At 37.0% G+C, this 15,899-nt stretch overlaps 2 protein-coding genes and 2 long non-coding RNA genes across 6 annotated transcripts; 2 read left to right on the forward strand and 2 right to left on the reverse strand.

Moving 5' to 3' along the window:
- The first annotated feature begins 2,031 nt into the window (after positions 1 to 2,031).
- On the forward strand, positions 2,032 to 3,309 carry LOC130744711 (putative F-box protein At1g32420). Its single transcript, XM_057596870.1, has one exon. It carries the CDS (start codon positions 2,032 to 2,034, stop codon positions 3,307 to 3,309), a length of 1,278 nt encoding a protein of 425 aa, XP_057452853.1.
- Positions 3,310 to 7,778: 4,469 nt separating this feature from the next.
- LOC130745912 (LRR receptor-like serine/threonine-protein kinase EFR) lies at positions 7,779 to 11,119 on the reverse strand. The gene is made up of 2 exons (XM_057598340.1): positions 8,402 to 11,119; positions 7,779 to 8,313 (listed from the first exon to the last, which is right to left on the reverse strand). The coding sequence occupies exons 1-2, from the start codon at positions 10,992 to 10,994 to the stop codon at positions 7,892 to 7,894; spliced, it is 3,015 nt and encodes a 1,004-aa protein (XP_057454323.1). The 5' UTR covers positions 10,995 to 11,119; the 3' UTR covers positions 7,779 to 7,891.
- Positions 11,120 to 11,968: 849 nt separating this feature from the next.
- Positions 11,969 to 12,693, forward strand: LOC130745920 (uncharacterized). The gene is made up of 2 exons (XR_009021947.1): positions 11,969 to 12,357; positions 12,444 to 12,693. It is a non-coding gene; the product is annotated as an uncharacterized LOC130745920 (long non-coding RNA).
- A 1,216-nt stretch (positions 12,694 to 13,909) lies between these two features.
- LOC130745924 (uncharacterized) lies at positions 13,910 to 15,313 on the reverse strand. 3 transcript variants are annotated; one of them, XR_009021950.1, is made up of 3 exons: positions 15,016 to 15,313; positions 14,675 to 14,839; positions 13,910 to 14,389 (listed from the first exon to the last, which is right to left on the reverse strand). It is a non-coding gene; the product is annotated as an uncharacterized LOC130745924 (long non-coding RNA). The 3 variants fall into 3 exon arrangements; XR_009021949.1 differs by having other exon boundaries at positions 15,004 to 15,312; XR_009021948.1 differs by lacking the exon at positions 15,016 to 15,313 and having other exon boundaries at positions 14,675 to 14,997.
- Positions 15,314 to 15,899: the final 586 nt, after the last annotated feature.

Consider the following 15,899-nt stretch of genomic DNA (forward strand, 5'->3'; position numbering starts at 1 on the left):
ACCACCTAGGGCTTCTTTCTTTCAACCCTCCATTGAGGAAGAACCCCTATGGAAAATGCTCCAAACTCCTAAGTCTAATAAACCAACCTCACCCATTATTCTTCCATACACTCCACAAACCTCTGAACCACAAGCTTCTGAGACACAAGCTTTAGAGATACCAACCACTGAAAAGTCTACCTATGAGCCTAAACCCTCTGATCACTCAAATCAGGAACCCTCTGATAGAGAAATTCTCTCACCTACTCCCTCTGTCTCTTTTCCTACCAATGTTCAAGTTTCCTCTCCTTCAAATAAATCTGAAGCCTCTCGCCAATTCTTTCAAATTGCCAGAGAAAGAATCTCAGAAATTCTTGAACATTTCATAAATGTTCCAAGTCCAAACCGTTATTCTGAACCAAGACCAGAACCTCTGGTTGCTCCTGATTTTCCAATCCATGCGGTCCCTCTGACTTCAGTACCACCAACTCTTCCTCTTTCTCCTCCACCTCAAAATGAAAATTCTGTCTCTGACCAATCTCCAAATCCTGAGACTGAAGTTTCTCATCCAAACCCTGAGACCAATACCTCTGAACCTCAAACTGTGCAAATTGGTTCTCCTCATGCTGTTTCTGAAGCTACAAGTAGCAATCATCCTTCTTCACCTGAAACCTATCTCTCCATTGTTCCCTATACCCAACTTGGACCAAACACCCTGCTTGATTGCATCAACTTATTTAATCATGAAGCATCTTTAAGGGTTCGCAATGTGCATGGTCGCACTGACCTCAGTGAGAAACTAGACCTGGTTGCTGAAGATTGGGATCGTCTCTGCACTTGGATGCTTGACCAAGTGGCAATGATGCTGGGTTTCCTTACTGCTGAAAGGGATCAAAGAGTTGAAGCTGCTAGCCAGCGGTTCAGAAGAAGAGAAGCACTGAATGAACAAAAGTTGAGAGATCAACTTTATGCTGCTATTGAAGAAGCAAGGAAGAAGAAAGAACAAGAAGAAGAAGCAGCAAGGTTTGAAGCAGAACAACGTGAAGTTGCAAGGTTGCAAGCTTTGGAACAAGCAGCTAGATTACAAGCTGAAGCTGAGGCTCTTAAAAATCAAGCACTTGGAATTATTCCATTTACTGATGTTGCCTCCACATCTGCTCAAGTTCCTCACTCTGATCAAGCTGTTCCATCTGCTCAAGCTCAGTCAGACTCAAGACTTGACCTCATTGAACGAAGACTTGATTCTCAAGAAGCTCTTCTCCAGCGTCTTCAAGAGATGTGCACAGAACTTCTGAAGAGGACACCCAAGCCTTAGTCTTTAGGAACTCTATTTTCTTTTGTTCATACATAATATATTTTTAATATATGTTAACAAAATAATTAACTACTAACTTAAAAAAAAATCATCCAAAACTTCCTTTATTTTTACAGTTTAATGGATATACGCCATTTCTATAAAACATTTTTACACTGACAATCAATCATGATATGCCACGTAGGAGGAACAATAATTTTCATTCACGCTTGGTTTAAGCAACAATTTAGGGTTGGGTTTGCGATGTTTATGCGATGTTTATAGGGACTCTGCATTTGACATTTTTCTACCATGAGAGGGATGTTCTCATGATCTCTTTTTCATATTAATAAAGTTTTTTGTTCTCGAAATTTTTTAAAATGAAAACTAAAATATAGTTTCTGGCAGAATGATTGTGTAAACAAAATTAACAATATCATTAGAGCCTGTTTGGTGGACACGATAAGGAGATAGAATATGATAGTACAATCAAAACCTGTTGCAATCCATGGTTTGTTGCGCCAGCATGATATGATAAAACAATCTTGTCTCTTATCCTATCTTATCCATCATGTGCAAATTTTATTCCGATTGAGAGTTGAGTTAGAACTTATCCTGACAGGATGAGATTACAACTTCCTATTCTTTTTTTAGTACCCTAACCCGAAAATGTAAAATATTAATTTAATAATTTCATGATTTTATTAATTACTTAAACACGGACCCTGAATCCTTATTTATATACGGCTGTGGAAACGATGTTGATTGAGCAGCCAAATCACAGTTCCGTTCCAAACTCTTCCATTCCCCCAATTCTTCATCATCTCAATCGAGAGAAGTCAAATAAATCTATGGCTTCTTCTCCAATACCTGATGATGTCGCCTTAACTATTTTGTCAAAACTGCCTTTGAAATCTCTCAAGCGATTTACCTGCGTTCACAAATCATGGCCTCCTTTACTTGAAAACCCTTATTTCATGAACATGTTTCGCACCAATTTCTTATCCAAACATGACTCTTCTTACGATGATGATACATCTCTTCTCTTAGTGAGCACTGATTCCATGGTTTATCCCAATCCCAAATCGCCATATTTGCTTTCAGGTGACAAGTTTGAGAATATAGTTAAATTAAATTGGTCTCCTCCATTCCAAGGGGAATTCCCATTCTTGATTGGATCTTTTATTCATGGCATTGTTTGTCTCCAATCAAACCGTGCAAAGTTTGTATTGTGGAACCCTGCTACTCATGAATTCAAAATTCTTCCTCCCAGCCCTCTGGAATATAAACGTTATGTGAATATTATGATTAGTTCTCTTGGATTTGGTTATGACCCTGTTAGAGATGACTTTAAGTTGATTCGACTTTTATGGTATTATCCACCGTCTGGATGTGATGGAAATGGAGATGGTTGGCAAGGGCCACTCCCAGACCCTTTGCCCTTTAATTATGGCCCTGGTTGGGAGATATATAGCCTTAGAAGCAACTCTTGGAGGAAACTTGATATGCCTTTTGTTCATGATGTTCCTCTCATAGATTGTGACAATGACATGTGCATGAATGGAGTGTGTCATTGGTTTGGTATTGTAGAGGAATATCGTAACGAAACACATTATTTGGCGTCATTTAACTTGAGCAATGAGGTTTTCTGTATAACACCCTTACCCTTAGATCTGACTAGTAGATGGGTGAGGAAAAGCTTGGTGGCGTTAAGTGAGTCTATTGCGGTGATATTAAAAAATGAAGAAACGACATCTTTTCACATATGGATTTTGGGTGAACTCGGTGTGAAGGAATCATGGACTAAACTTTTCATTGTTGGACCCATGCCTGGCGTTGCACTTCCTATTGGAGTGGGGAAGAATGGTGATATATTCTTCAGAAAAGAAAATGGTGAACTAGCCTTATTTGATTTAAGTACCAACATGCTTGAGGAGATTGCCATTGAAGAGCAGTTAGATGCTTATAGTCGGATAAGAAGTTATAAGGAAAGGCTTCTTCCGATTGGAAGAACAGAACATAGATTGTTTTTGTAGTCTTAAGCTTATAGCTTTCATTTATTAGGTTTTTCATGAGGACTATTAAAGATTTATTACAATATTGAATGTTATGAAGTAATTTGTATGCAAATTGGTTCTTCAATTGCCCAGACATGTATACTATCATTATCAAATATATGAGAAGAAACTATTTGGTAATATGAATCTTGCTCAGTATTATTATGATGCACTACTCTCTTTCAGTTTTGCATACTGTTTTCTATTTTAGTTATCAATTGTAAAATTGATCTCTTATCTTTTCTGAATGATCCCATCCTTTTCTTTTTTGGGTAGAAAGAGCTTATATATGGGAAACTTTAGACAATCTAAAAGTGCAAATCCCTGTTTGAACTTTGAACTTCATTACATTCTGCTTGATTTTGTCTTTTAGCTATTTTACCCTTATGTTCCAAATCAAGTTATCTGGGCATGTTGAAGCTATTTGATTGAATTACATAAATTTTATGATTTTGCTAGAAAATTTAGCTGTCAACATAATATAGCTCAACCCGTTGAGGCAGGGGTTTGGAAATTATACACTGCTGACTAGTCAAATAGGGGAATCAATTATAGAACTAAGCTTGGTTGTAAGGGGAGAGTCCCTCCCTTTTCTTGTTAATCTCTCGCTATATCTGTTTGCTTCTCTCTTTCTGCTTTCTGTATATGGGAAGTTTAGAACCTAAAACAATTTTTGTGTTGGTTCAGCCATATTTAATTATATACTAGTTAATAGGGGGGATCGTTGTTTGCCTTTCAACACCTCTCTCTTGCTTACACATTCTTCTTGTTCTTGCATTAATGATTAACTAGACTCAAACCCGCGCATCGCGCGGGGGAATAAATGGTTTTGTGATATAATCTCCTAGAAATATTAAAAAAAGCTAAATCGAGGTTAAATGCATCCAAAATTTATAACTATTTAAAAGGAAATGAATTTGTTATTATTTTGTAACATGATTAATCCAACTGATCTTTTATCAAAATTATGAATCATCCTCAACCAGACATTTTCCCATCATCATTATAACAGTTGGGTCGAAGTTTGAGGCATTTGGATAAGTTCAAGAAAGGAATATTTACTTGTGAGAGCACTTAGCCTGCACACAATGAAACAGCCAAAAATATTAACCAAGTTTTATTGAATCCTATTGTACTTTCTAAGATGTAGTCATTCATAATAAGCCTTCATAATATGTCAAATCGTTAAGAGAGTTTTATGTAGGCAAACAAATTAATAAAGAGTCTAATAACAGTTTCACTGGATCAAAATTTAATGTATAAATATAAGTTGACTAATTTAAATAAAGTTATATGTTAAACACCTCCAATCAAGGCCTCAAGATGAAGAGATCTAACCGTAGGAAACTAACAAAAAGAAAAGAAACAACAGATAAGAAACGAAAATGGACCAACTACTTTAAGGAAGCTGATTGCCTCCAATTACTGGATGGGGTAGATTTGGCTTCTTCTGAGTTAGCAGAATCAATACTCTGATGATTTTCCCCATATCCCCCTTGAATATCCCATAGCTTTATGAAGGATTTTTTTGACTTGAGAAACCCTTTCATCTTGCCAGTCACATCCTTGTTTATGCTGGGTTTGCTATCTCTATCGTTCTCACTGCTTCCAACTCCATTGCTCAGCCTCAATGATGCAAGTTTCTTTCTCAATGCCTTCAGCTCCTCAGCTCTGGCCACTGCATCCTAGTCATCATTTGGGTTAGATGTATCTGACCTTGAGTTACCATTGGATCCATTGCTAAAATCTTTGATTCCTTTAGGTATGTCAGGAGTGGTATCACCTAATCATGCACCAGTCCCCAAGTGCTAAAAATATAGTACCTGAAAAACGACCCATAATGGTAGCCTCTCATTTTTTTCACTGCATGAAAGCGACATCAACTAATAAGCTTTCTTCAATCATCAACTCTCATATCCTCTTCTTTTTACCTTTGCTGATCCCAGGGTGCTCTTGTAATGTTTTGATGCAAAGTAAAACAGAAGGAATGAATTATTTACCTCCACATACGACTTTCTAAAATGGCCAATATCATAAGCTAGTGGTGAATACTGGATATTGAGCATCGAATTTTAATATAGTAAAACATAACAGTGTAGAAAATACTCTGCTGAATTTAAAATGAAGTGTGCTAATCTGAGTCAAGGAATTCTCCTTCCAAGAACAGTTACCTTTGTATATGCGTCAATAGCCCTATAAAGGCCACTCGGAGCAAGATGAGAGATGTTAGATACTAACTCAGCAAGATTAACAAAATGTGACCAAGGTTACATGGTTTAGTTCATTCTTCATTAAGTTGATTATCATTATTATTATTAAAGTTTTGGAGACCAATTATTGATATCAAGTTTTTCCTTTTGATTTGTATTCTCTTCTCCACAATTTACATGTGATGTGGCTTCTACTTGCGATTAAAAACATAAAAGCGGAACAAATAAACACACACACACACACCAGTGTTTTACACGATCCCCTCTCTGCTTTGGGAGCTCTTTCTTAATACCTATGAAGATGTTTTGAAAGCAGGTCTTCGAGCTTCTTTTCTATCTATCCTAACAGAATAGTTTTATGTCTTCTTTGCTTCATTTTCTGTGTTCCTTTCTAGTTGCTGTTTTTTTTCTGTCGGTTGCAGGTTTTTCTTTTCCAGACCCGTGGCTAGATTTGGTTCATTTTTTCTCTCTTAGTTATCAAAGTTCTATTTGTGTTCAACTATGATTTCAAAGTGAAAGAAAAGTAATAAGGTCAGTGGAATTAGATGGCTAATTTGGACTTTCAGAGACATGCATCTTCCTTTTCAATCTTGTGCAAGGAAAGCAATTTGTCAAAGAAGAATTATATATAGTACAGTGAAACAAAGTATCTAAAAGCTCCTTGAAACAAAAAAAAAAGAAACATAACAAAGCTGATCAATACCAGCACTAATCATTGCCGCATGTTCCAGGCAATTGAACTGATATTATGTGCTAAAATTAAGAACACACCTTGACACAGAAAGCTACATACTTGAAAAACAACTTGGGTGATGTTATCTTCGTCATCTTTTACACGTAGCTCCGTGCCAAATTGCCAATTGAACCAAATAATTAAAACAATCAGTAATACTCGGACAGTTACCCACGAAAGTTCACCATTGTTAGTTGTTACCTAGGTGAAAACACCAACAATTGAGGGATGTTGCAGGTGGAGTAAGAATTATTTGTTTCGCTGTCATAATCAGTTCGGAACATGTCTCCGAAACTGTGAGATTTGAAGAGTGCTCATGTGAGGATCGATTGGATTCTTTCACTCGCCCCCGTCATGAAAATATGTCGACTGCACTGCAAATCTCGGAGCAGCGTCGTTTGATGCTACGACAGCGATCTGAGCCAAGAGAGCCGGCGGGCTGCTTATTGGAATGAGTGAGGAGAGCATTGCGTCGCATCAGAGACCGCCGAAGAGAGTGATGGATTGATGGTTGAAAACGTGTAGCTAAGGAACCTTTTCAATACGGTCTGGATTGCTAGCTTTCTGAAATGCACTGATGAAGGATTTTGAAATTTCTAATCATGAAATTGTTGTTTGGTTTGCTATAAAGTTTGGCAGTTAGTGTCAAGTAGACCAATCACAGTATTCAGTGGGGGTTCAAGTTAGAGTAGAATTATATTTTACTATCTAGTGTAGCTGATGCATAAGAAGCTATCTTTTTCTTTCATTCTGAGTTCTAAGTGTAGCTGTTTCATATTTTTTATATTCTGTTCACAGGTTATTGGTGTTCTAAGTGCTATTACTAATTTCCATGATGACTAGTATTTGGAATAATTACAATGTTATACTGATTGTATAACATTGTAAATTATGCTTTCGGTTGTATTGTATTTTTTCCTTTCTGTATAGTTATGTCAGTTAGTGTTGTTTAGTCTGCTGTAACAAACTATAACTAATTCTATCTGAATTAGGTATTGCTCATGTGATTGATCATTGCCAGCTTTCTTTGTAAGCTAAAGTTCTCCACTCTCTGTGTAAGAGCTATCGTTATATCATTCAATCATAAGATACTTTTCGGAATAATTTTCTCTAGCACACACTCTTTTTCTCTCTGGTTTCTTAATATGGTATGGAGAGTTTCATCTTAATCCTTTCCAAGGCTTCCACACAAAATCAATTTTCAATCTTTTGCTCCTTTCATTTTCTCTCATCAAATTACTATCAAACTTGATGAGAAGAACTTCATTCTTTTGAAACAGCAGATGGAAGGAGTTATTCTTGGTCATAGACTCCATTATTTTGTGACGAATCCTTCAATCCCTCTCAAATAATATCTGAGTGAAGAAGATAGAACAACAATATTCATTACTCTTCACGTGAGAAGAACCTTATTCTTTTCTCTCTTTGGTTTTTTACTTCCCTGTATTCATTTTTTGGCAAATATGGGAAAAATTTCACAATTTCTTTCATGAACAAGCCAAAGCTCAAACAAATCTTGCTCTGAATAGAATTGAAGCATATTGCCAAATAGAATTGATTCATGACTGAATAGCTTAAGACAAGGAAAATAACATATGCAGAAGGCATGGTACCAACATCATATACCCAGCATAGATTGCCTAATCCCGTGCAATTTTGTTAAGGCCTCTGTCATGGTCCATCGGTCTTTGGGATGATGAGTAGCACAAGACAAGGCAACTCTCATCACAGCAGCTACGCACTCCTCAGCTTTGCGCACCCAATGTGTGTTATCATTGTTATAGCTGTTGCCTATAGACCCACCACTGCTATCGTAACTTGTGCTAGAACTTCGTGTCGGGTGCTCATACTCGTTAATTAGCCTTTGATCAACCATATTCAGCACTTGATTCTCATGCATGGCAGAGACAAACTTATTCAGGCTTAATCCTTCTTTGAACATCTCATCAGTTGGTCTTTTGGCTATGAACATCTCTAGAAGCAGAATCCCAAAGCTGTAGACATCACCATGAGTTGAAGCCTTTCCTCCTAGACCATATTCTGAAACATAACACCCCAATATTAGCTAACCACAAACTTGCTTAGTTTATCCTTAAATAACTGGTAAAACAAAAGTAATTTTTAGTACCTGGAGCAATATAGCCAATTGATCCCTTTAGTCCCAAAGTGCTACTATGCTTTTCTGATGGATTTTGAGAAAGAAACCTCGCCAATCCAAAATCTGCGACATGGGCCACCATATTCTCATCTAGTAGGACATTGGCTGGTTTCATATCACAATGAACTATTGGGGGGTCACAATCATGGTGCAAGTAGTCCATGGCAGAAGCAACATCAATGGCAATGTTTAATCTTTGCAACAAGGTCAGAGATGATCCTGACTCATAATCTTCTGTGTATAGATTCATGTCCAAGTTTCCATTTGGCATGAATTGCATAATAAGGGCCTTAAAGTCTTCTCCCTTATAATCAAGGCTGGAACAAGAAGTGATAACCTTCACAAGGTTTCGATGCCTGATATTTTTCAAAACTTCACATTCTGCATTAAAACTCTGAGAAGCTTTGCTTTGGTGCAGGTCCAAGACTTTGACAGCAAGGGTCGTGGTTTCTTCACCGGTGCTGATGCTGAACACACCTTTATAAACAGAGCCAAAGCCTCCTTTTCCAATCAAGTTTTCAGCTGCAAAATTGCTTGTAGCAAGCCGAATATCAGCGTAGGATATATTTTGAGGTAACCCTTTGAAAGTGGCAGAAGACAAATTAGTTTTCGCCTCCTTATATTTCTTCTTTCGGGACATTATCATCCACAGTAGATAGAGCAATGAAATGAGCAAAGCAGTGGCACCTGTAACTGCTAGTATGATAGGGAGTTTAATGTTTCTTTTCTCTTTACCTGCAACACAGAGGAATAGTCCAAATTTCTTCACAATTTCATTGTCATGGCCACATAGTTTGTTGTTACCTCGGAGATCAACCCGGCTATGGTTCTTAAAAACGCCTTTCATAGGAACCACCCCTTCCAAATGGTTATAAGACAAATTTAATCTCACCATATACTCAAGCTTTTCAAAATTTTCAGAAATTGGGCCAGTGAGATTGTTTGATGATAGATCCAAAGTCTCAAGAGATGCTAAATCCCCTAGACCATTTGGAATTGAGCCACTGAATCTGTTTCTTGCCAACACAAGTGTCTTCAAGCTAGTGCAACCCTCTATTTCTATAGGAATATAGCCTGACAACTGGTTGTTGGAAATAACCATGGTCTGAAGTTGCTTCATGGTGTTGACCTCAGGAGGTAGCGAACCACGCAAAGAGTTTCCTTTTAAGTACAACATTGTTAAACCAGAAAGCTGAAATATCTCCTCTGGTATAGTCCCACCAAGCCTATTCATCATCAGATCGAGAACATTCAATCTCCTGCATTGTCCAATACTTGGGTGAATTCTACCTGAGAAGTTATTATATCCCAATTCAAGTTCATAAAGATTTGTAAAATTGCCAAAAATATCCGGAATCTCCCCAGAAAATGTATTATTGAACATCACAAGCTGCTGCAGCTTATTGAGGGCTCCCAGTTCTGATGGTAGCTCTCCAGTGAAATAATTATTTTCCAAAGACAAGGAGATGAGGTTTTGAAGTTTCTTCATCCCTTGAGGAATGCTCCCAGTTAGCCAATTATCAGCAACACAGAACTGTTCTAGATTGCTAGATAAATTGGCAATAGAAGCTGGAAGTTCCCCAGTCAAATGGTTATCATTGATCATGAGAATTTTCAACTGAGTGGAGTTTCTAAGGGAATCAAAGAACTGAAAATTCGACGATGTTGTCGAAGATAGATTGTTATTCCCAAGACTCAAGTGGGTAAGATTTTTCAAGTTGTACAGCAGAGGAATGGAGCCATGAAACTTATTGTTAGCAAGATCAATATATTCAAGACGTGAGGCATTGGACATGGAACTAGGAATGACCCCTTCAAAACTATTGGTTGCCAAGGCAAGTGTCCTTAAATTTGGAAGAGCATGTCCCAAATTTTGTGGTAACTTGCCTGATAGACTATTCTGTGTCACGGATAAGAAGCTTAGCGAGGTAATGTTGAAGATAGAAGTGGGAAACTCACCAGTGAAATAATTCTGTGAGAGTTGAAGCTGGGAAAGATTTTGGAGATTACCTAATTCACTTGGAATCTCACCCACAAACCTGTTCCTTGCCATGGAAAGATTTTGAAGAGACAACAAATTGCCAAATGTTTGAGGGATTTTTCCTGTAAGATTATTGACAGACAAGTCCAAACTTTTTAAACGATGCAGAAGACCCAATTGTTGTGGAAGTGTGCCACTGAGATTGTTGAAAGCTAGTTGAATAACATTAAGAAGTGAGAGATGACCAAACTGTAAGGGAATTTGGCCATGAAATTTGTTGTTGGAAAGGTCAAGGGAATGAAGATAGGTGAGGTTGGAGAGGTGAGAGGGTAGATTACCAGAGAGGCCAAGTCCTTTTAGGGTGAGGGATTGGACTCTTGAACCAACTTTGGAGCAAGTGACACCATACCAAGTGCAGTGATTTTTGGAATTTGGTAACCAATCTGAAAGAGCATTATTTGGGTCAATCACTTGGGACTTGAAAGAAAGAAGGGCATCTCTATCTGTTTCATTGTTGCATATGATGCCATGAAAATGTTGTAGTAGGAAACATACGAAAATAAGTTGAATATAAGTCATCATGAGTAGGCAGTGTTGTGTTTCACTAATTTTATGTGTAGCTTATTGAGCATGCAAGTATTTATAACTTCAATTCTGGTTCAGATGTTTGATGATCTATGGTGCCCAAGTGTTAGATTCATGGTTGGAATCAGTCATGAACTGGAGCTGATTGTTTTGGGTCAGCGGTCAATCACCTCAGTGATACGTAAGGGACAGTAACTGAATGAAAAACATTATATACATGAAGGAGATATGCATCTAAAATTGATATATGTAAATGTACATTTACAATTTTGCTTGTACATATCACTGACTCGGTCCAAAACTGATTTTAGTCAAGATCTGTTTTTCTAACACGGATACCTTGCCCTCACACAATGGTTGCCTGCTAAGTAAGACAAGTCACAAGGGGAGTAGCAAACATCATCTATTTGACATTTCTCTAGTTCTTTGATTACCTCCGTCGTTACAAAGTGGGAAACTAACATATGAAGTAGCAAGTAGTAGGAAATTGCTACTTCAACAAAGAAAATTCATCAACACGGGTATTGACACAAGCATACGGAGACGAGCATTTAAGTTGCTACTCACGTGGGTACGGGGTCGGATATGAGTAATTTTAAAAAAGGCGGGTATTGTCATCTCTACCCATGATGCCTTAAACCATAAATTAATTGTTAGTTTGTTCTGTAACTTCTGTTGACCTTTTCAGCTTAAATACAAACTCGCTTACTTCTGCACTTACTTAGTCTAACATATAAAGTCTAACTTCTAAAAAAAATTAGAAATCGCAATCTACATACGTAATTGCTTTGATTAGTGCTTTGACTATAAGGCTTAATTTGATATTGAATTATTCAATTCGCGACCCTTGTTGATATCTGACTAGTCTGGTCTTTTACTATTATTTTATCAAATCTGAGTCATTTTGTCTAACGGCTTAACTAAATTAATGACAAGGTGTTACTTATTTCCACATTTTTACTCAATGTGACAAAACAATCACTGACTTTTGCCATGGACACCGCTGCACTAGTGTTCACTGCGTATCAAATAATACAATAAGCATAACATGTAAGGAAGAATTAGTCTTTGGTGATGCATCATGAAACTATAGGCAATATGATATACATATTATATGGGGAAGAATTATTCAGCAACGAGATGATCACGCTTCAATAAGATATTCAAGAAATTTGATCTTCACCTCTATAAATACCTATTCTTCAAGTCTCAAACTTGCAATTAGCTAGCAACATATATAGATTAGAAATGGCCCTCTTCAATGCTCCAAAATTGATGTCATTTTCTGCTCTTCTGGCAATAGTCTTACTACTTATGTTTTCGAAGCTGGGTAGTGCTTCCCAACCCAATATCAAACTTGGTATGTTGCTGAAACTATACTGATTGAATCATATTCCTTCATTTTTTTTTGTTTAATTTTATGTATTCACATTTTAATCGGTGCAGGGCGAAAGCTTTTCCAGCAAACCCAACCCGCTACTTATGCAACGTACCCTGGCGGTGGAGGCTATAAATCCCCACCATGAAATTTTACTCCGAATTGCGCTGTAGCTGAATTGGAGATGTTAGCATCGCTTTTACTACTATGATATCTTAGGAGTGATATAGCACATGTAACTTAGGTAAATTTTTGTTGTTTGTCTTGATATGAATTAATAATAATATTGCATCATATATCACTCCATTGAATTTCTTCCGATGATGTGTTATCTTGTAATGAATTAACTTTCGTTAAAAGTGGAAGAGTGATCGATCAATTTTATAAGCATATTGAATAGATTCGTGATATGTAGACCATCAAAGAGCACGTAAAGCTAAAACTTCCTTCGAATTTTCGCTTGAAAAAAATTCTCAAAAAAATTCATCGTGGCTCTTTTACATGTGTCCACGAGTGCACGATCTAACGTAAAATCACTAGAGTCTGAATTGATATGTGCATCTTTTAAGAATTTTAATGAAACCTAGTACAAAGATACTAGAGTCAACGGTATAATCGTGAGACATTATGCAGAAATTTTCCATGTGAAACAATGATCCTGCCAATTAGAAAAATTGGAAAGTGTTTACGTAAAATTTTAATCTAATGAGCATTGTGGTATTAGACATCATCCTCTAGGATTCTCAAGGCTAGTAGTATTTAAATAACTAAATTTTATCTTCTTATCGTTTATGTTATCGATAAGTTCAAACAAGTTCAAATGATGGACATGCATTAGCCAAACAAAGAGCTAGACTGCAGGGCAAACTGGAGCGGGAAGTGTTATTATCTCTATAGTGCATATTTGAATGATATGTCTCCTGCCTCAATTCTAGAGATGACAATATGAAAGCTAACCATCACCTCAAGCTCTCATTTCTGCCATGGAGCAGTTGTACCCAGGGTTGTTAAAGGCGGATAGCGTAGTGTAGCAGCAAGCTAAAAAAACGTTATTTTGAGCGCTATGGTAGTGTATGTTCTATGTAATGTAGGCTCTTTTGTACCAGATGGCAAGTGATATGGCTATATCATTAGCATGTAATGAAATGATTTTTATTTTCTATGATGAATGAGAATGGAAATTGATTTATATCCTGCAAAGTGGTTCATTGTAAGCCTTTATTTGTTAACTTCCAATTACATGAGACAAAGCCAAGCAAAATGCTTTGTTAGAGTTAACATGAGTATTCCAATAGCATGTCTAGTAAAAAGCTAAGTATAATCCTTCATGTACAGGACTGAATTAGCAATAGCATTCCAATATCTTCCTCTTAAAAATCAGTTCATAGTAGTACAAAAAAATGTTTGTGAACGTGAGGGGTAGTCAGAGCATTTTCCCCTTAGTTAAGTTGTATTCCAAATTCAATGAAAACTTTGTTGTTACTAAAACACATTAACACTAAATTACTTTGTTATAGCAGCAAATCTTGAAATCTGAGAAACCAATGATAGAAATATATTAGAAAGCCATTCATGTCAGTGCTACACCCAGCAAACAAATTGAAACACCCAAAGCAGCACACTGATATAATTCTGCAGACATAGATAGCCATATCACTTGCCATTTGGTACAAAAGAGACTACATTACATAGAACCTAGACTACCATAGTTCACTCTAACTTATTACACTACTAGAAGCTTTAATACCCTATTTTCCTTGACCAGCTGCTCACCAAAATCCACCAAGTCATCCTAGTGAAATACTTTTCAACCAGCAACTTTGTGATTAAACCAAGTCATCCTGGATAAATTGTCATGTGTGTTCATACGCTTTGATCACTTCATTCTCGCATTGATACTTGAGCATAAGCTGTAAACTTGTAATAGCAGGGATAGATTCATGGAAAGCAACAATAGCCTTTCTAGCTAGCTTATTACCTAGAAGAGGAACAAGGACATTAGACAAACTTTAACCTGTAATTGAAAAATCAAAGTCAGAATTCCAAACTCAATTAGTTGAATACTTACAATTGTACCATATAAATTTCGAATTGTTATTTGAAAGAATCGGTTCTGAAATTTTGGGTAAGACAAATCAACAAACACCTTATGTTCAATTTACAAAACACTTATTTGCACAAAACAAAACAAAACAGTGATGGTTATCAAGCAGAAACAGAAGGGTAATAGAGAGCTGAGACATAATCCATTTAAGCCATGAATACAAAAACGCAAAGGGAAAGACAAACTTTGCAGAACCTGAAGTATCACGCAGCTAAAAGACCCGCGTCCCACCTCTTTTATCAAGCAATTCACCATTATGCAGAACTTAGAGACTCAGCATCATAAACCAGTTCCTTACGCACCATATCAGCTGCAGGGAATGAAGCATAACCCAGGAATACGAAGGGAGCGGAGGTCAATCTGTGAGAAAAAAGAGATAATACTCTTTCAGAGGTTAACAAGAGGGTAACGGAGGGTGACGGTGTTAACTTCCTTTAGAATTGAGCATTGATGATGTGTATAAAATTATCCAGGTGTCCTATTACCACTTGTTAACAGTAAAAACAGCATGTAAGGCACTGCACCTAAGTTTTCACCTATCATGGAGGCCCTGAGCCTAGCCTTCTTGTCCTCTTTTCTTTTTCTCTTCAATTCCTTCTCCTTTGCTCTTAGCTTCTCTCTTTCAACAATTACTTACCAGGGCTAAGATTTCCTTGAAAGGTTGTTCAAAAGAGCACGTTGATTAGGATCCATAGCGAACCCTAATTCGTCAAACAAGGTCATGCCCTAATTGGTGTTGGCACTAGCCACCGAAGACGTAGGTGACCCGACAGAGAACAGTGCCGGAGACCTCCATGTGTGGCGGTAGCATCGATGATGGTGTCAGAGTGCTTGGAAGTTGAAACCGTAAAGTGTTAAACCCGTGTATTAAATTTTTTTTAATAAAATGATATTTATTTAAAAATATGAAATTCAAAGAAATAAAATTAGGTTATTAATTTTATCAACGTTGACAAAACTTGCTAATAATTAGAAGATTAAATAAAAATAGAACTAACAATATATCATGCAACTAAATTAATTAGCCAAATAAATTAATTTAAATAAATATAATTCATTAATAATAATGTTAAGAAATAAAAAATAATATAGAAACCCCATCGAACCCTAATCTTCTTCTTCACCTTTTCTCCATGGTTGTAGTTCCCATTTCTTCGCAGAAACTGATGCCGTACTCGTTTTTTATTTCATCCAAACGCTTAGCCCCTTCCATGCTCTCTTGCAAGAAGATTGGGGTACTGCTTTGAAACCGCTCCACTGTTCTTTGGTTGCTCGTGCTCGATATGGACGGTTCGTTCATGCAACGCAGAAGATGGATGAACCTGCTTTCTTGATTCGTGCTTCATCAGAGGAAAACAACTTGCAGACTGAAAATTCAACCTTCCCTTGATGAACTTTGATGACATTGAATAGGCTACAT

Source organism: Lotus japonicus, chromosome 1 (genome assembly GCF_012489685.1).
Source record: "Lotus japonicus ecotype B-129 chromosome 1, LjGifu_v1.2".
Taxonomy (NCBI): Eukaryota; Viridiplantae; Streptophyta; class Magnoliopsida; order Fabales; family Fabaceae; genus Lotus; species Lotus japonicus.

What these genes read in the sequence shown, in the direction of transcription:
- LOC130744711 (XM_057596870.1), top strand. Translation starts at nt 2,032, where the DNA reads ATGTTGATTGAGCAGCCAAATCACAGTTCCGTTCCAAACTCTTCCATT.
- LOC130745912 (XM_057598340.1), bottom strand. Translation starts at nt 10,994, where the DNA reads ATGATGACTTATATTCAACTTATTTTCGTATGTTTCCTACTACAACAT. An exon ending in AATTGGCTATATTGCTCCAG is followed by an intron (nt 8,314 to 8,401) that starts GTACTAAAAATT and finishes GTTATGTTTCAG; the next exon opens with AATATGGTCTAGGAGGAAAG.